This window comes from Capsella rubella, unplaced genomic scaffold (assembly GCF_000375325.1).
Source record: "Capsella rubella cultivar Monte Gargano unplaced genomic scaffold, Caprub1_0 scaffold_8, whole genome shotgun sequence".
NCBI classification, from domain to species: domain Eukaryota; kingdom Viridiplantae; phylum Streptophyta; class Magnoliopsida; order Brassicales; family Brassicaceae; genus Capsella; species Capsella rubella.
This window is the reverse complement of record NW_006238916.1, coordinates 10915322-10934156: the sequence shown is the minus strand read 5'-3', so window position 1 is coordinate 10934156 and position 18835 is coordinate 10915322. Positions and strand designations below refer to the sequence as shown.

Here is an 18835-nt window from a genome sequence, read left to right as displayed (position 1 = left end):
ATAAAAAGAAAATTGTTTATGTTTAGTTAAAGACTAAAATAAGTATAGACAATGGAAATGAGAAAATATATATATACGTACGTACATGAGATGAGAGGTGTGGTAAAGAGATGATCGAGAGCAATAATAGAAGAAGAACAAAAGTGGCGAACAAATAGGACCGACGCTGAGCGGAAACAAACACGGTGACGTTACAATCACCCGTCAATTCTTTCTCTCATCAGTGATCATCAAACCAACAATAATGTTTCTCAGAATTGTTCCTTAAAAATCAATAATGTTCATCACTTTCTCCCTTGACTATACTACGTACGTACTATATTAAAGTTATTTGATATTTTTTTATAAAGCAATTTTTTTAAACAATACCCACGTTTTATCACATAATACAATCGAATCCCTTATATGTATTAATTTATGTATTAGTTAATGTATAGTTGCAAAAGTCCATTTAGTCCCCTCCAACCAGCCTCCACATTGGATCTATGATTCAATTCTACAATAATATAATTAAAATAAAAATTATTTTTTATAACTATATTAACATGTTTTGTCGTATGGAAATTGAATATGCAAGAATATAGCACATCTAGGTGCTGAAAATTATTAAATATGTTTCATCTCGTACAGAAGCGCATTTCCTTAATTAAATATACTTCTCCTCAATATGTATATTCAAATTAATATGGTAATATACAAAGAATATAATGCGTGAACAAAATTATCTGCTTATATAATATTTAAATAAGTTACTAATTACCAAAATATGTATAATTGTTTTTAGTATGTGTACGTTATGTATATATATATATAGGAGCTCGTAAGCTCACCAGCCACCACTATCATTACACAAGTCGTTCAGTCATGCCTCTTGGTTCATCTTCACAAGTTTCTTGATTCCTATCTTAGTGTTTTACTATTATTAAAAAAAAAAAATATATACTCTACGTAAAAAAAAATGAAAACACGTAGCAGATGTGTGGTGGGTAGGATCCAACAACGTTTCTCGATCAGTCTCATATTCAGATGCATCAGAGTTCTTATTAACAGATCTATTTCTTTCTTATCTTAAACAATATTCTCTCAAGTTTTACTTTCCAAAATATATTCTGTTTTTCACTCTCTGTTCTTATATATTGAGTGTTAGTGAGAGATTATATGAAATTTACCCAATATTGGTCATATATATCGGGAAAAAAAAATGTCAAGAAAGCCATGTTGTGTCGGAGAAGGGCTGAAGAAAGGGGCGTGGACCACCGAGGAGGATAAGAAACTCATCTCCTACATCCACGACCACGGCGAAGGAGGCTGGCGCGACATTCCCCAAAAAGCCGGTACATGCACACTCATCTATATATATATACTTGGTTAAATAATATTGTTATTATTAAAAAAAATAAAAATTATGATTAATAATAGTGTAAATGGTGTTTGATTAGGGTTGAAACGGTGTGGAAAGAGCTGTAGGCTGCGTTGGACTAATTACCTCAAACCTGAGATCAAAAGAGGCGAGTTTAGTTCTGAGGAAGAGCAAATTATCATCATGCTTCATGCTTCTCGTGGCAACAAGTACGTTTCTATGTTCATATGTGGTAATGAAAAGTACAAAAATGTGTGTGCGTGTATCCTCGGATGTATAGTGAAATGCTTTCATATAATATTACTTTAGGTTGAAGACATGGTCGTCATTTTGATTCTTTCTAATTCGGTCTATCTCTCTTTCCCCTAGGTGGTCGGTCATAGCGAGACATTTACCTAGAAGAACAGACAATGAGATCAAGAACTATTGGAACACCCATCTCAAGAAACGTTTGATTGAGCAGGGTATTGATCCCGTGACTCACAAGCCACTAGCTTCTAATTCCAACCCAACGGTTCATGAGAGTTCGAACTCCCTAGATGCCTCTAGTTCCGACAAACAGTACTCCCGGTCGAGCTCAATGCCTTCTCTGTCTCGTCCACCTCCATCTGGTAGCAACATGGTTTCCGAGGTGACTGAGATAAGCAGCAATGATGGGGCACCAGTGCAAGGCGGTACCTTGAGTTGCAAGAAACATTTCAAGAAATCGAGTTCTACATCAAGGCTATTGAACAAAGTTGCGGCTAAGGCCACTTCCATCAAAGATATATTGTCGGCTTCTGTGGAAGGTAGCTTAAGTCCTACTACAATATTACATGCAAGCGTTTTCAATGGCTTCTCTGAGCAGATTCGTAGTGAAGAGGATAGTTCTAACGCTTCCCTGATGAATACTCTCGCTGAATTTGACCCCTTTTCCCAATCGTCATTATACCCTGAGGATGAGATCAATGCTACTTCTGATCTCAACATGGACCAGGATTACGATTTCTCATACTTTTTCGAAAAACTTGGGGGTGATAACAACAATGAGGAGAACAATATGAATGTCGAGTTCAACCATGATCTCCTCATGTCCGATGTTTCCCAAGAAGTCTCATCAACTAGCGTTGATGATCAAGACAATATGGTAGGAAACTTCGAGGGTTGGTCTAATTATCTTCTTGACCATACCAATTTTATGTATGACACCGACTCAGATTCCCTCGAAAAGCATTTCATATGACATCTTCTTCGTATCCAAACAAAAAGGTTCCAAACTATCTGAAGACGTAAAACAATGGTTCTGTATCCAACGAGAAGTTATGTATATATGTATGTCGTATTTGGGTTGTTTAGTATATATATGTCCAAGGTCTCATGGTTAATAACTCCCCCACGTTATTAATACCATGCTAAATAAGGGTGTTTGACTCAAACCGATTTGAGTTAGGGTTTCTCTTACATTGAGAACCATGCATGTAATGTAACCTCGCGGTTCAATTACGCGCGCGGGCCACGATATAATGTTTAATATTGTACTAAAGTTTATTAATAAAGCTTGTTTTATTTAACTTATTCTTTCTAATAGTTTATTGATAAAGCATGTCTTATAATTATCTTAATCAGTGTCCATTATAATCATTAGTGCCCATAATAGTCATCAAATATGCTCCTTTATGGTTTTAATGCTCTTCTTTATGATTAAGTCATTTATTGACTCCAACTTTACATGGCATGAAAATAGTGGCACTGGTACCTTTCGTTGGATTAATTTGAACCGACCAAAACATCCCTCTTTCCGATGTATAGTATATATTTATTGTAAAATAAAAAGGAAATGTTAAAAAGGAATAATAAACTAAATGTATAAGTAAAATAAACAAGAAACGTTAAAAAAGGAATGATAAACAACAAAAATGACCAAGTGGACTAAGTAGTTCTTATATCTATTGCATTTTCACCGGATCCGGATTCGAGGCCGGTTACATATAATTTGTAATGATGTAAAAAAACAAAACAAAAAACTAAATGTATAACAAAAATAATAATGATTGCTTAAAAGGAAAAGAAACTCCAAAGAGACCAGTGAATTTATGTGGTCAGTAAACAATTTATACATGAAAGCCAAAAATCACGAGGTGAAACAGAGCTCTAATATGATTTGTGACCCGACAGTTCTTGTCTGAAACCAAAATGGAATCCTCAAAATCATGTAATATTTTTACTATAATTTTTAATGATATGATTGTATTTATCAAAGTATTTAGGTGCATATTAACGAATGCAAAATCGGTTTATTAATTACAATACCTTTTTCATTTTTTCTGTTTATTTGATATGATTTTTATCTTCTCAACTCAGTATTACAATTTTCAAGCCTTAACATATATATAGAAACATGATTTCATATCACAATGCACTCACTAGTTCCAACTTCCAAATAAAGAAAAAGACGGATCGATCATAGGACTTGTTAGAGGTTTTTTTTTTTGTTTTTGACAAATAATTCGGAGGAGTCTTGCTCACTTTTCATATAATTGGCCATTATGAGACCCACTCATCCCTCAATCATGTTTTCGAAAAGAAAAAGAAAAATGAATTGTAAAAATACCCCTATGATCTTACTAAGAGACACTAAACAATATTCTGCAACTTACAAGACCAAAATATCATCGTGATTCCTAATTCATGCACATGCTAGCTATGTGTCTTTTGCATAGATCATCAAGAATTCTACATTTAATTGTTTTATCCCACTCTCCTAATCATAGTTTTATATATATTCCACCATCGTCCACGAGTGGTTCGCGATTCTATATTATTCACAACTTTATATTTTGATAAAAAGCATTTTACACATAATAGGTTTTTCAATCTTAAGCACGTTTTTGCTATATATAATATGTGTCCCTTTTGTTGGCATGTGGTGGAACTTTTAATCTAATTATCATCTTACGAGAAAAGCTTTTAATCTAATTAAGTAAGATGATAAACATTGATACTAAACTCTTGATTTTACAAATTGTCAACTTGCAAAAATAGATCACAAGCCACTTACATTACTATTGAAAGAATGTAAGTTGGTGTTAATTAATCATATATACTATCGTCTTCAACAATCCGATCCAATTTTTTCTTTTGTCTCAAACACACTTTATTTGACAATTGAACCAATATATCTTATGCATCATCTACCCAAAAATCAAAGTGTTAACATATGAATTAAAAAAAAAAAAAATCTGCGAGCATTTGGTGCTATCATTATTGATTAAGTCTAAGATTTGTTAAGATGCTTATGTAAAAAAAAAAAAAAAACTATATATGACCATCTCCATAAACATAATTAGGCCTAATACTAATGGGCTCAACTTTAAAGCCTGAAATAGTATTGTAAACGAATGTGGAGAGCCTTTAGATTTATTCATCCCGTTAATAAATGGTGGTTGGTCAAATCAGTTTCGTAAATATATATAAGATTGTACAACCACACTGGTGACCTTTACGAGGTAATTTGAATGAGGTTTAATAAGTAGGATTAATTGGATTTTTAGTACATTTTTGAAACATAATTGTAGAAATAATACATTCACTATTCATTATTAGCAAACTAATACATTTTTACTATTTGGATATTATTTAGACACTATTAAAAATACTCTTAAATCTAATAACTAAAATATTCATCAAAATATATTTGGTTTCTATAAAATTTCAATTACATAAAAATCTATATTTTTTTCTCTATAATTTGATATGCATTTTTTTAATAATTTCAAATATTTTTCAAACAAATTTTGATACGTCCAGCTATACTTATGTACAATTGTGTGTCGATGTACAGAAAATCATCCGTACAGCGGTCTGTATATACGTATAATTGTATGTGTACATATATTTTCTGGTCTATATATGTATATTTGTTTATGTGTAAATATGTTTATTTGTAGTTGTTTCCCTTTGTACAAATATTTGATGTACAATAATATGTTACTGTACAATTGTCTGTCTTTACATATATATGAAATAGTAAAAATGTACTATTTTGCTAATTATAAATAGTAAATGTAGTACCTTTATAATTATGTTTCAAAAACGTAGTAGTTTGCCAACACACCATAATAAGTAATGCAGAAGTTACGATAATCTTGGGAAGCATCACTTTTGACCAACGGGTTGAGTTGGGCTATTTCTGTCTCTATAAATAGCCATTTCTCAGTCTTATCCTTAAGTACACATTCTCAAGTCTCCAGATTCTTGATCAAATGAAAGAATGAATAATGGAAAAGGCAGCAGCAGCGGTGGTGGTGGTGGTGGAGGAAAGAGCAGTGGCGGTAATGGAAACGTTGGAGGAGGTAAAAGCGGTGGAGGAGGAGGAGGAGGTTACATGGTAGCACCGGGGACAGACGGAAGTGCTTACATCTCAAGAGGTGGGTTTGAGAGTAACCCTCAAGGTTACTTTAGCAACCTGCATGGTAGTGGACAAAGCAAGAAGTGAGTGATGAATACTTGAGTGTTATACTACAAGCACGACTGCACGAGCTATCTTCTTTGATCTATTCTCTATTTAATAAAATGCAATGAAGTTCAAATAAGTAATGAATAAATGATTTTTTATCTTTTTATGAGATAATTTGTGTTATTGCTTCCTTTCCACTCTTTTCTTATGTCCTTTAACCAATCTCGTAAGTCGTCGTTATGAAATATGAGTCAATGGGAAGATATAAAAAAAAACCAACACGATCATGGGCCTTGTTGGATCAAATGTTAAAGCATCACAACTACCAATTTGCTTCAGTTTCAGATTTGTATATGCATTGCAGACAAAAATATAAGATTTGCAACAATTGAATAAATTATATAATATACATGTATTTGTATTTTTGGTCGAATGTCAAGGTCATTCATTGGCAAATGACTCTTAGAGTCATTATTCAAAGTTTAAATAATAAATCTCATATTAAATAGGGATAAAAATGTATAATTATATATATTTTAATATGTGTGAATTTTGTGAAACTGACATTCTATGTGAAAAGTATTATTTTTATTACAATCAGAATTATAAAAACGTTCTAAAACACTATTTAGTAGTATTGAAAAAGGTTTGTTTGTAGTAAAAAATAATAGCTGATTTGTTTACCATTTAAAAAAATAAAAAAGGAAATATGTAGAAAGATTATTTAGCAAAAATAGCATTCCCAAAGGAAAATACAAGTCATGGATAGAGAGCCAACCATTTGAGATAAGCTGCATCAGCATTGGATCATCCGAAGAAGGAAGGCGTTACCCACGAGTCCCTTAATCAGACGTGGCGGATTCTCAGATATTCTCTCTCTCTCTCTCTCTCTTTTTAAAGTTTCAGTCTTTTTTGTTGTTGTTGGGTTTGAGAGGGAGAGAATTGGTGTAGAGAGAAACGAAGGAAGAAGAGGAAGAGCAAGATATAAGATTGGGGTTTTCTCTCATTTTACCTAACAATCCACTAAGATTCTTGTGAGAGAAACTTGAATCTCTGATTTTGGATAATGTCGAGCTCAGCTGCTTCCTTGTGCTGTTCATCAACTCAGGTCAATGGGTTTGGTCTTAGACCTGAAAGGTCGCTTCTTTACCAACCCACTTCGTTTTCTTTCTCCAGGTAATTCATCATTTTAGCTGCTCTTCCGAGTCCCCGGAATCTAAAGTTCCTTCCTTTTTCCTTCTCTTTGAGGCTTTGAATTTAATGGTTGCAATCGTAATCCTAGCGAAGACTGTTTACTAGTTTTCAAATATAATTTTCGAACTTTGATCGGTGTGACACTAGATACAGTTTGTTGTAGTTACTACGATTGCTCACAGATAGGTTTGATTGGCATCGTTGAATTGAAGTATGCTGAAATTTTGTGGTTTAAGTGAAGATTATTTGGTTTGTATCATTGTGTGTTTCTTCTGTTTGTGGGTATGCTTGAGTAAACATGTTCAGTTCCTGTTTGATCTTGAGAGCTCAATTAACACTTTGGTATGTATACTTTTCCAGAAGGAGAACTCATGGAATTGTGAAGGCTTCAGCTCGGGTTGATAAGTTTTCGAAAAGTGATATCATTGTTTCTCCCTCAATTCTCTCAGCTAACTTCGCCAAATTAGGCGAGCAGGTTTTTGTTGCTCTCCTCTTAGGTTTTCTGTTTCAAAGACTTCTTGTGTTTTGTTTCTGCATTTCACTCCTTTTGTTTCCGGCTTCTTCCAGGTTAAAGCAGTAGAGTTGGCAGGTTGTGATTGGATTCATGTTGATGTGATGGACGGTCGTTTTGTTCCCAACATTACAATCGGACCTCTCGTGGTTGATGCTTTGCGTCCTGTGACTGATCTCCCGTTGGATGTTCATCTTGTAAAGACTTGGCTCCTTTTCTTATTTCTCTATATATGGTTTCTTGATGCTTCAAGGCACATTTCTGATTAAAAATTCTCTACATCTAGATGATAGTGGAACCCGAGCAGAGAGTACCGGATTTCATCAAAGCAGGTGCGGATATAATCAGTGTACACTGTGAACAGCAATCGACCATCCATTTGCATCGTACCGTTAATCAAGTACTGATATTTTCTTGATTCCGCTTTAATTTTTTTTCCATTTGATGGAGTACTCTTACAATAATCACACAATGTGCTGCTACGATGATGTTTAGATCAAAAGCCTAGGGGCTAAAGCTGGAGTTGTCCTAAACCCTGGAACCCCATTGAGTGCAATAGAATATGTCTTGGATGGTGAGTTTTTTTTGTCATAATACTGCAGTTGCTTTGGCATGAGATGGTAAGATTATTCTCATTTGAGTATTATTTGTTACTGAACTCAGAGGTGGATCTGGTCTTGATAATGTCGGTCAACCCTGGGTTTGGTGGACAGAGCTTTATCGAAAGCCAAGTAAAGAAAATCTCGGACTTGAGAAAAATGTGTGCAGAGAAGGTATCAATCAAATAACTTTTCTCCGAGTGAAAGCCTCTTCTCTTCTCAAAACATTTTCTTGTTCTTTTAGGGAGTCAACCCATGGATTGAAGTTGATGGTGGTGTCACTCCAAAGAATGCATACAAGGTGAAGCTCGAATACTCGTCTAAGTTTCAAATCCTTAACTCACATTTTCCTGCTGTAGATATATATGTGCCCTAGAGTTCTGTAGAATATGAATCTTTTGTGGGCTGGAATAGGTTATTGAGGCTGGAGCAAATGCTCTAGTAGCTGGATCAGCTGTATTTGGAGCTAAGGACTACGCAGAGGGTATAGAGCTCAGACCGTTGTATGTATACTTTCTGAGTTAAGCTAGTAGGATAATATTCTAACATTGGTTCTGTTTGTTTGAAAAATCTGCAGCTATAAAAGGAATTAAGGCAAGCAAGAGGCCAGAAGCTGTAGCTGTGTAATGTGAAGAAACAACAACCGAAAAAGACTTTGTTAAACTTAGGTTAATGATTTCCCCATATCCATATAATCCATGTTTGTACTCATACTATTTTGCTCGCAGTACAGAAATATGAATCTTGAAAACAAAAATTTGCAAATTTGAACCTCGTCTGTTTCTGTTTCTTCCATTTCGTGGTGAGCAAATCCAGTGTTTTTCTCTATGGTTTGATCTGAGTTGTTATAACTGTTATTTCAGGAACAGTTGAAAGATCAAAGACGATCACCCAGATGTTGTTGTCATTGTCTCCAGTCACCATAAATCCATAAGAATCAAACTCAGTTTTTTCAATATAGGCTCCTTTATTACTCTTCTGTACCATTGTCTATAGATATGCAGATTCCATACCTTTTGCAATGAAATACTGTTATAAGAAATAAGCTGTTACATATGTATTTTGACTTTGGAAAATAAAGCATTTTCATCTGTCTTGCTACTCTTGCCCTAAAGCTCATTGTTAAATACTGTGCTCGATCTTCTGTAAAAGCTTTATCCTTATATACAATCAAGAGCCTGAGAATGAACAAAAAGATCATGAAGTTCGCAAGATTGACTTGCAGGAATTACTGCCAATTAGCTGATAGTACTCAAACAGCTTGGATTGGTCAATAAACCAGCTGACCTTAGATATCCATTCTCTCGGTAAAACCTGGCTAGCAATTGATTCACCAAAAGGTTAGGCAATGTCCCAGTTTTGATCATGTCACAGTGCAACATCATTATATCTGTATTACGTTTTTCTTGGAGATGACCCTTTAACATCGAAATGTAACTCCATATGTCCGGGATTATCCCACCAGATCTCATGTCTGAGAAGCACCTGCTAGCTCGAAGAATGTAGCCGTTCTGACATAACCCTTGAATCAAGCATGTAAACCCCACATAATTCCAGCAGCTCCTCTGTACAATGGATTTACCGGTAACAGCTTGATTGTTTTCCCGATAAAAATCAATGGCATCAGATATTCGCCCTTCTTTCCAGAATCCATCTATTAAGCAAGCGAGCGTGTGATCATTGGGGTGGATTCCAGCCTCTAGCATGTCACTGTACAGCTTGAGTGCTTCTTTCATGTTGGCCTCCTTGAAATGGGCATCGATCAAAGCTGTGTAGGTCACAACATCAGGAATTATGCCTTTGATGGTCATCTCAGAGTACAAGCCCATTGCAGCTTTTATGTTTCTCACTTTGCAGTAACCATCGATCAAAATAGAAAAGGTTAAGATGTTGGGTTCTATGCCACTTGCTGTCATCTCTGAGCACAATTCCAGAGCTTTCTCCATATTGTTATTTTTACAAAACCCATGAATCAGCGAATTAAAAGTCACAGAGGTTGGGAAAATTCTCTCATTCTTCATGCTCTGAAATAATCGATATGCTTCTGCTAGCCGATCTTCAGTACAAAGCCCGTTGATAAGTATAGTATAAGTGAATACATCAGGCAGAAGATTCAAACTTACCATCTCGGAAAACAATCCCATTGCTTCCAACATGTCTCCAGATCTGCTCTGTCCATGAATTAAACAGTTATAAACATATAAATTTGGATCAACCCCGAACTTCACCATATGCACAAAAAGGCTCCTCGCAGCAACCAATTCGCGCGCTTTGCAAAAACCATCGACCAATGTGCCGAAAACAACAACATTTGGCAACAATTCAGCAACCAAGATCTCCTTATACAATGTGTAAGCTTGCCTCAGGTTACAGGTCTTGCAGTAACCATCAATTAATGCACTGTAAGTATATAAGTTTGGAACAACGCCATGTTTCTTCATCAAGCTGAACATTTTCTCCGCTTCCTCCATCTTATTTTCCCTACACAGATCACGGATATATATGGTAAAGATATAAACATTCGGCTTGATCCCTAACGACGTCATACCATCAAGAAGTTTCTCTTTTTTGGAGGATAAACCTTGTTTGAAACAGCATTGGAACAAAACTGAGTAAATGTGGACGTCAGGGACTAAACCACGAGAGATCATAAGTTGGTAATCAACCCAGACTGAATCAAACCTTGTCCTTCTAACCAATCCATTCAAAACCGCAAGACAAGCTTTCGAATCCGGAGAACATCTCATCTCTCGACTCACCCAAAGAGCTTCTTCAAACAAACCCATCTCTAGAAGCTCCATGATTAATAGACTAAACACCCCAATACAAAATGTTGTACTCTGAATATCCTCGAGAGCATTGAAAACTCTATAAGAAACGTTATTCGGCTCACTGTGGCGCCGGAGACTTTCTATGAGGCTTTTAATCAAACACCTGGCGAGCGTATACTTCTGAGCTCCGGTCAAAACGTGAATTACTTCCGAATAATTTCGGAGATCCTTTGTTTTCGAGATCTCGAGTCTCGAAGACGTTTTGAACAGCTTGAGCGCTTCTTCCGTGGATCTGCATTTCAGAATTGCCTCGGCTAGACTCGGAGAAGAAGACGATAGATAAGCCAACGAAGATGCTGAATTTGACGGAGAAGGAGATTGGGAAAACAATCTGAAGGTGAAAAATTGGAACTTGTTGATGTAAGCTGAACAAGTTCTATGTTGGAGAAGTAAAAGCTTCAACATTCGGAGAAAAATGTCTGATTCTGATGGGTCAAACTGAGAAAAAACAAAAAAAAAACTACACCTTTGCAAACTTCGTGATGTGGTACGATACTCTCATCGGTTTATTCCGGTCAACTTTGGTTTATTATATCAGTTTTTTATAACAAAAATTAATCTTCGCAAAAGATAATGATGTTAATTAGTGATCTAAATCAGCAGAAATAATTTGATGGTATGAAGAAGGAAAACCTCATAAATGATCCCATTTCTTATGAAAATGTATATGGAGTTTATGTGAATCATTTACACTACAACAAATTTCAAAATCACACGAACTTATTCATAATTTGATGCATTTTTTGTAAATTCTGAAGTAATATGTCTTTAATCTTTGATCATTTGTTGCTGAGACGGTCAATGAGTCTAAAGGGGAGATGCACTAAAAGTTTTTGTTTCCCATTTACAAAATATTATTGTTTGACCAGTAATAAAATTTCCTACTTTTCAAAAATTAACTAAAAAGAATTAAGAAAAAAAAACGAATATTTACAAGTAATACACTCTAAACCAAAAATATTAGGAAACCGACTGAGAAAGTTTTGGCCTTTTCCTAGCAATGGGCAAAGGAAGCAAAAACGAAACCCACCGTAGCAAGTAATCTTCGTATAAGTCTCTCTCCCGGCCTCAGTTTCGATAGAAGTCGTATACTTTGTTTCTCATTTTCCGTTCATTTGAAGCCGAGCCTGCCTATAAACAATGATTGGTCTAACTCCACCAGCTGAGGATCGTTCAGAGATTGCCTTCTTCGACCTCGAGACGACGATTCCGTTCCGACCTGGTCAAAGGTACGCGATTTTGGAGTTTGGATCGATCTTGGTTTGCCCCAGGAAGCTTGTTGAGCTTCGAAACTACTCTGTCCTGGTTCGACCTGCTAATCTCGACCTCATCACGCCTCGCTCGGTGAAGTGCAACGGCATCAAACGTGAAGACGTCGAGTCAGCTCCTACTTTTGCAGATATAGCCGACACCGTCTACGATATTCTCCATGGTATTGTACAGCTGAATGAATTGGACGAAAGTTCTGCTCTTTTGTCGAATTTTTGTGTGTCTATGTCCAAATGGAGATGACAGTGTCACATTTTGAGCTCAAAGTTATGAACTTTCGAGCTTTTTGTTCAGGTGTGTTGATGTTGTGCTTTTTTGGTTTATTTTGTAGGAAGGATATGGGCTGGTCACAACATATTGAAGTTCGATTGTCCAAGGATAAGAGAAGCATTTGCTGAGATTGGACGAGATCCACCAGAGCCAAAAGGCACCATTGACTCGTTAGCTTTGCTTATTCAAAGGTTTGGGAGGAGAGCTGGTGATATGAAGGTAAACAATGATTCTAGAGTGAGAGACATGTTATCTGGAGCTTTACTGAAATGGTTTCTTCTCGTGTAGTCAGAGTCTTGAAGTGACATAATTAATCTGTGGTTTTTTTTTATTTGCTTGATGGAGACTAGCTCTTGAATTCGAATTTGACAGTTTTGTTGGGGCTTATTGTGTTTACTGTGGACATTTTTTTGGACAGATGGCGACTTTGGCTGCATACTTTGGACTTGGCGACCAGACACATAGGTAGTTGTTATACATGCGAGCTTTTTGCATTACGGTGTTTTCATATGGCCGCTTCAGTTCTTAATGCTTTGCAAGTTTCTTTGATCTCTGTAGGAGTCTGGACGACGTCAGGATGAATTTGGAGGTTCTCAAATATTGTGCCACTGTTTTGTTCTTGGTATGCTCTCTTTATCATCTCAAGATTGACTATCTTGTGTTGTTTCCAGTTGCTTCCTTTCTGGATTTGTAGAATATATTTGATTTTAATGATGTATGCTATGTTTCAACAGGAATCAAGTCTTCCAGATGAACTTATAGAGAACTCGGTCAATTCTACTCCAGAAACAAGTTCAAGAAGGCGTAGGAATATCAAAACATCTCCCCTGCAACCTCCCACAGATCAGCAGACAGGAGAAAACTGTACAACTATACCTATTTTATCATTTGTTTCATCCGCAGAAGCTCAAACAGATCCATTTGATATGAGCAATTTGAAGAACGAAATAGCGCAACAGGTGCTTCAGTCAGATGTTCCCATGAAAGAAAAAAATCGGTTGTCTGAGACTGTTGCCTCTGAGTGTACCGGTGACCAGGAAGGATTCTTGGAGCTTGATAAAATATCATTTTCAAGAATCAGAGCAACTCATGTCCCATTATATGATGGGAGCCAAGCAATGAGGCTACAGCTCTTCCTTGGGGACAAACCCCTTTGGCTCCATTGTCCTCGTCTGAAAGTACGGTTTGGAATCAGTGGGAAATTTCTGGATAAAGTTGGGAGACGGAGGCTGAACTTTGTAGTTGATCTGTATCCAAGTCTCTGCAATGTACTGCAAGAATGCGACAGTGCTGCACAGTCAAAATCTATTGATTCAGGCAGCAGTTCTGACTGGAACCCGGCAGTGATTCCAATGAAAGGATTTCTAAACTGTCCTACTGCAAGGATACAGTAAGTTCGCCAAAATCTCCGTTTACTGATATCATTTAGAAACCATGTTTTCTTAGCTTTTCCTGATTTGTTTCTTTGTTTGTGCAGTATTCCCGCAGAGTTAAATGGAAATCTAGACCAGTATGCAGCTGAGATACACCAGAAAGAGTTTGCTGGAGCTACTGCTACTCAGAAACACATTTCTAGCAAACCGAAGGCTGATGAACTTGAGTCTTTGTTGAATCGGGGAACTGTTCTCGACGCTTTCTTGGCTCTGGAGCCATATGATTATCAGCAGAGAGCTGGAATCCGTTTAGTTGCTAGAAAACTAGTTATATATCAGTGAACATTGCCCAATAGCACCACAGAGAGTAAAGAAATCAGAGTTTAGTGAGCTAACTCTGTAGGGATTAATTTATGTACTCATGAAAGACCAACATAGAACTACTGTTCAGTATATTGCTAATTATGTTCTTAGTTTTAAATTTACTTGCAATCCAGATCTAGATTCGTCATATGCACATGGTTGTCTGTAACGTAATTGCATTTGCAATCTTGTGTCCATCCGAGGAAAGAGAAGCTTTTCAGTTATGTAACACATGACTATCTTTTCATCTTTCCATGGGTGATAACATGTTCAAACAGGTGAGGGTAACAAAGGAAAAACATGATTCAAGTAAACGATGATGCTAAAAGGAGAAGGAAGGTCAATACATAGTATAGAGAGAATGTGAGTGAACATGATAAAAACACATTATATGTTTATCAACGAACTAATCTACACACCCACAGAATGCTTTTCAATGCTCTGTCAAAGTTGAGCGGCAAAGCCAACATTTCCTTTGAGAGGACTCAGTATCTTTTTGGCTGTAGCAGCAGCATCCTTTCTGTGTTAGTTGATCATCATATGTTGTTTGATAAGATGCAAGCAAACCGGTATAACACAACATGGATTTCAGTTCTTTTAAGGTTTCTTTTAAGTTCCCAGAGCATCATCCTGAGGAGATGAATCCCGGTTCTCCTCTTCTTCTTCTTCTTCTTCCTCCTCTTCCTCATCATCATAGTCAGCAGAGTCAGGCTGCCCATTTAAATCAACATTCACACCGTTCATTTTCCTAACAAACTGACCCTTAACACGCGGTCTCCTCTCAGCTAGGCGTTTCCTATTGACATACCTAATCTTTTTATCAAAACACCTTTGGTTCCTTTTTCGTCTAAATTTAAGCAGAGCTTCCTCTCTTCTGTCAAGTTTATTCACCCTCACCTCGTTAGAAGAGGGATTTCCTGCCGGTGACCAAGAATGATGAACCATAGACATCTGACCATTCTGTAAAGACATCTGACTGTGCTGTAATGACGTATTCATTGGGTGGTGGTAGTAAGGATATCCCGTCATTCCATTCGGATGACTAGGTGGGCAATGAGGAAGTTGATGACCATATTGAGGCATCATGGCTGCTGATTGCATCATAACTTGGTTCATGACCCCATGCATATAGTAAGGATAGCCATTTTGTGCAGAGAAACCTGAGCCATTGATTTGAGATGAATCCTTACTTCTGTTCATAGCAACCGGAGGAGTATTCACATTTCCTTCTTGGTAGTTCCTACCATTAAATTCCATTGATGTCGGAAGCGTGCGTGACCGTTCAAGGGATTGTGGATAGCTGGTGCCATTCTGTAAGTTCTCTCCTTGAGAATGGGTTTTCTCAGTCTCTTTACTTCTGCGGGCGGGTTTAGTGTTGTTGATCCCTCCACTAGCCACTGCTTGAAACTTCTCTGCCAAACCCCGATGAAGATGGAGTGAGCCATTTCCATTGACATGAGGAGGATCCTGACTGCTAGTTCTAAGGACAGTAGATTTGACATATGTGAAGAAAGCAGAGGACTCTCCAATCTTCAATCTACTTTTCTTTGGTGCTGGAGATAATTGTGCTGCAAAAACCCCTGCCTATATTAGAATTCACCAAAATAAAGCTAAACCTTTTTCGTGCCATTGGAAAGTGCTACATTAAAAGTGAAACAATCACCTGGATTACTATTCCTTTTCATTGGCTCATGGTGAGACCCAGCAAGCTGATTTAATGGAGGCTCTATAGCAGTAACAGCAAGAGAAGAAGTGGCTGTTCCATCAGCACCAAGACCACCATCACCAGCTTGAACAGGAGCAGTAGCAACAGACCACTACCAGCACAAGTATGAGCGCAAACTAAAAAAAATCAGTTCTTCTCCATTTTCAGAGGGCTTTAAATTGTCAAATACTTCCTCACCTCATTTTCCTGGTGACTTAAATTTCCTCTCAGCGGGTTGGTGGACCTAAGACTTCTATCATCAGTGTCGTCAGAGAACAGGTTGGTACTATTCGTGTTTGGATCACTTGGATCAGATCCCACGAGATCAAAATCATAGCTCAACATATTCTTTTCAGCAAGTCCTAGCTGGCAAAACAAAAATATATACGATCAATCGCATTAACTCCATGCATCAAGGTCTTTTATTTCCAGAAGACTACAGACTGATATGACAGATGTAACTATCAAGAAATACTTGAAAAACAATAAGACGTATATAGAGAGCTTTAGACAAGTAAAACAAACCATGCGTCTTCTTCTCCACATGTGTGTCCACAAATTCAGAAGCTCATTGGTCCGAAGAGGCTTTACAAGGTAGTCAGCTGCACCTAGCTTCAAGCACTTTACCACGACAGGGACCTCGTCTTGCCTTGACATCACTAAAATGGAAAAATATTATAAGATTAGTTAGCATAAAGCTAATGATCATGCTTTCAAGATAATGTTGATATGCAGAGAAAGCACAATTCCTAGAACTCCAGGGCTGGATGATAAAACGGAAACGAAGAGCAAAGAACACAGCATACTTATCACAGGGATTCTTCGAAGATCTTTGTCTCGTGTGATGTACCTCAGCATCTTCATACCCTTGGCCATTGGGAGATCAATTTCTGCCAGTATTATATCGATATCAGGTCCTTCTGCATTAAGTGCGTCAATCACCTGCCTTGCTGATTTCACTGAAGTCACTGCATTTCACAGAAAATATAAACCATTCATCCAATGTATTATCTATGAATTTTCACTAAACACTAGAACAAAAGGTACAAAGAAAGCAATGAAACACTATATAGATGCATTCAAAAACTAAAATATGGTACTAAAATCAACAAAAGAGGATCTTATTTATCATATCTGACACATGAAACAACTGGATTTAAAAAGCCTGCCTGTCACAAGAATAAGACAAAGACCACAAGAAATCCTTAATGGATCTCCTCCAATCTACAGTAGTAATCAGTAAAAAAAAAAAAAAAGAGGATCTTGACAAGTTAAAAATAGGAAAAGCAATGAGTTGAAAATCATACCCTGGTAAGAACACTCAGAAAGGAGAGTAAAAACCTCTCCCAAGCTCTTGGAATCATTGTCACAAAGCAAAATCCTGACTCTGCTTCTATCAATGAACCCATCTCCTCCTTTACACTCACCGTTCAAATCCATGATCAGATTTACAACTAAACCCACAGACACACACACAAAAAAAAAAATCTAATCACAGGAAACTATTTTCCCTAACCAAAAACAAAAAAGAAGATAATACAAAATTAAGAACAAATACACCCGACAATAGTAAGTGCTATGAGACTTCCATGGCCAAATCAGAAACTAGGGTTTCAGGTACAGTGTCCCTACAAAGTCGCCTAATTTATATCCCTACACAAAGTAACTTGATCTCACAACCAAACAAAAACTACTCTTTTAATCCCCCAACCTAATCTTTTAGCCATGGAACCAAAACTAACAAACAAAAAAGCTAAATCTAAGAACAAAGTGATGAAAAGACAAAAAAAAAAAAAGTGAAATTGTTGTTTTTTGGTTTCTCTAAGGAATCAAATAATCGATAAAGAAGCTCAACAAAATTCACCGGAGATCCGACGTAGCGCCGGCGGTGAGATGAGGATAGAGAGATGGGATAGTTTCCGACAAGAGGAGTGAGAAGAGAGAGAGAGAGAGAAGACTCATTGTTTTGTCAATCAATGGTCAAATTATGAGACAAATCGGGAGAGAGCAGGAGGGATGGTAAATCTGAGACCGTTGAATGAGGATACGATTGGACGGTGAAGATCAAAAAGTTTTCATACGAAAGTGCGCGTTAATGTGTTTGGACTTTAGGATATTTTTTGAGGGTGACGTGGACTTTAAAAAGTGCAGCAAAAAAAAAAGTGGTGTGGATAGTTTGGTAGAGATAGAGAAAAGGCCACGTCACCTATGTCGAAAATATCTTATGATATTTTTATTTTGATATTTTTTATTTTTTTATTTTATTTTGGTGGATACAGATAAGAACATGCATCTCTCCCATATCAAAATCAACAAATACATATCAAATATCGACATATTTTAAAAATATATATTTGGAAAATCTAAAATTTTATTTTGACCAGAAACAAAAAAATCTGAAACCAAACTTTAGGTATTCGGCTTCGTTTCGTTTAGTTAAAGAAAAAAAAACAAAAAAAATAGCAACACATCACAATTCACGTATACTCTTATGACACATTCTTTTTTTTTTTGTAATAACTAAAATATTTACGACACATTCATAAACTAAAAGCTTTAGTTATACCACTCCTTTCATGGTAGTTGTAAAATGAGTTAGCATTGTGGTTCATTATTAACTTTTGAAATCGGTGTGATAGCATTTTTTTTTGAAAAATTCGAAATTGAATGAAGATTTTCTAGTTCTTTAATTCGACCTTGTAATAATGTATTTGCAAATCGCATCGCAAAAGAAAGAGAAAAATGACATGAGCACCAGCTAGGGTCTTTCCTTTTCTCACAAGATCAACCTATTCGCATCAGTCTATCTGGGGGAAGAAAAAAGAAGACAAAATCATGATGTTAATCCCTTATTAATCTCGTCATCAGTGGTTGGGAGACAAATAAAAATGTGGTCAAAGTAAGATTATAATTTTGTATTCCTGA

General features: G+C 36.5%; 6 protein-coding genes across 7 annotated transcripts; 4 read left to right on the top strand and 2 right to left on the bottom strand.

Annotated features, from left to right (window-relative positions):
- Positions 1-846: 846 nt before the first annotated feature.
- LOC17875621 (transcription factor MYB28) lies at positions 847-2889 on the top strand. The gene is made up of 3 exons (XM_006281649.2): positions 847-1334; positions 1440-1569; positions 1730-2889. The coding sequence occupies exons 1-3, from the start codon at positions 1202-1204 to the stop codon at positions 2580-2582; spliced, it is 1116 nt and encodes a 371-aa protein (XP_006281711.1). The 5' UTR covers positions 847-1201; the 3' UTR covers positions 2583-2889.
- A 2720-nt stretch (positions 2890-5609) lies between these two features.
- Positions 5610-5978, top strand: LOC111829039 (putative glycine-rich cell wall structural protein 1). The gene has a single exon (XM_023777670.1). The coding sequence runs from the start codon at positions 5610-5612 to the stop codon at positions 5832-5834; it is 225 nt and encodes a 74-aa protein (XP_023633438.1). The 3' UTR covers positions 5835-5978.
- Positions 5979-6615: 637 nt separating this feature from the next.
- Positions 6616-9196, top strand: LOC17875421 (ribulose-phosphate 3-epimerase, chloroplastic). 2 transcript variants are annotated; one of them, XM_006280864.2, is made up of 10 exons: positions 6616-6971; positions 7350-7464; positions 7557-7697; positions 7787-7900; positions 7996-8074; positions 8164-8273; positions 8344-8400; positions 8514-8583; positions 8677-8767; positions 8969-9196. In XM_006280864.2, the coding sequence occupies exons 1-9, from the start codon at positions 6862-6864 to the stop codon at positions 8724-8726; spliced, it is 846 nt and encodes a 281-aa protein (XP_006280926.1). In that variant the 5' UTR covers positions 6616-6861; the 3' UTR covers positions 8727-8767; positions 8969-9196. The 2 variants fall into 2 exon arrangements, with proteins under 2 accessions (XP_006280926.1, XP_023636988.1); XM_023781220.1 differs by having other exon boundaries at positions 6617-6971; positions 8963-9196.
- LOC17876230 (pentatricopeptide repeat-containing protein At5g61400) lies at positions 9114-11377 on the bottom strand. Its single transcript, XM_006281946.2, has one exon. It carries the CDS (start codon positions 11333-11335, stop codon positions 9338-9340), a length of 1998 nt encoding a protein of 665 aa, XP_006282008.2. The 5' UTR covers positions 11336-11377; the 3' UTR covers positions 9114-9337.
- A 584-nt stretch (positions 11378-11961) lies between these two features.
- On the top strand, positions 11962-14353 carry LOC17875293 (protein NEN2). The gene is made up of 6 exons (XM_006280321.2): positions 11962-12362; positions 12531-12688; positions 12888-12934; positions 13028-13091; positions 13204-13859; positions 13947-14353. The coding sequence occupies exons 1-6, from the start codon at positions 12071-12073 to the stop codon at positions 14182-14184; spliced, it is 1455 nt and encodes a 484-aa protein (XP_006280383.1). The 5' UTR covers positions 11962-12070; the 3' UTR covers positions 14185-14353.
- Positions 14354-14490: 137 nt separating this feature from the next.
- Positions 14491-17873, bottom strand: LOC17876063 (two-component response regulator-like APRR1). The gene is made up of 6 exons (XM_023779502.1): positions 17218-17873; positions 16717-16878; positions 16436-16569; positions 16109-16276; positions 15869-16022; positions 14491-15773 (listed from the first exon to the last, which is right to left on the bottom strand). The coding sequence occupies exons 1-6, from the start codon at positions 17348-17350 to the stop codon at positions 14815-14817; spliced, it is 1710 nt and encodes a 569-aa protein (XP_023635270.1). The 5' UTR covers positions 17351-17873; the 3' UTR covers positions 14491-14814.
- Between the last annotated feature and the right edge of the window lie 962 nt (positions 17874-18835).

Bases quoted from the DNA above. Each gene is read 5' to 3' on its own strand.
- LOC17875421 (XM_006280864.2), top strand. From the start codon at position 6,862: ATGTCGAGCTCAGCTGCTTCCTTGTGCTGTTCATCAACTCAGGTCAAT. The intron at 6,972-7,349 runs GTAATTCATCAT...ATACTTTTCCAG, and splicing joins ACTTCGTTTTCTTTCTCCAG to AAGGAGAACTCATGGAATTG. The intron at 7,465-7,556 runs GTTTTTGTTGCT...GGCTTCTTCCAG, and splicing joins TCGCCAAATTAGGCGAGCAG to GTTAAAGCAGTAGAGTTGGC.
- LOC17876230 (XM_006281946.2), bottom strand. From the start codon at position 11,335: ATGTTGAAGCTTTTACTTCTCCAACATAGAACTTGTTCAGCTTACATC.
- LOC17876063 (XM_023779502.1), bottom strand. From the start codon at position 17,350: ATGGATTTGAACGGTGAGTGTAAAGGAGGAGATGGGTTCATTGATAGA. The intron at 16,570-16,716 runs GTATGCTGTGTT...TTTCCATTTTAG, and splicing joins TCGAAGAATCCCTGTGATAA to TGATGTCAAGGCAAGACGAG. The intron at 16,277-16,435 runs GTTTGTTTTACT...TTGTTTTGCCAG, and splicing joins TGTGGAGAAGAAGACGCATG to CTAGGACTTGCTGAAAAGAA.
- LOC111829039 (XM_023777670.1), top strand. From the start codon at position 5,610: ATGAATAATGGAAAAGGCAGCAGCAGCGGTGGTGGTGGTGGTGGAGGA.
- LOC17875621 (XM_006281649.2), top strand. From the start codon at position 1,202: ATGTCAAGAAAGCCATGTTGTGTCGGAGAAGGGCTGAAGAAAGGGGCG. The intron at 1,335-1,439 runs GTACATGCACAC...GTGTTTGATTAG, and splicing joins CGACATTCCCCAAAAAGCCG to GGTTGAAACGGTGTGGAAAG. The intron at 1,570-1,729 runs GTACGTTTCTAT...TCTTTCCCCTAG, and splicing joins CATGCTTCTCGTGGCAACAA to GTGGTCGGTCATAGCGAGAC.
- LOC17875293 (XM_006280321.2), top strand. From the start codon at position 12,071: ATGATTGGTCTAACTCCACCAGCTGAGGATCGTTCAGAGATTGCCTTC. The intron at 13,092-13,203 runs GTATGCTCTCTT...ATGTTTCAACAG, and splicing joins GTGCCACTGTTTTGTTCTTG to GAATCAAGTCTTCCAGATGA. The intron at 13,860-13,946 runs GTAAGTTCGCCA...TTGTTTGTGCAG, and splicing joins TGTCCTACTGCAAGGATACA to TATTCCCGCAGAGTTAAATG.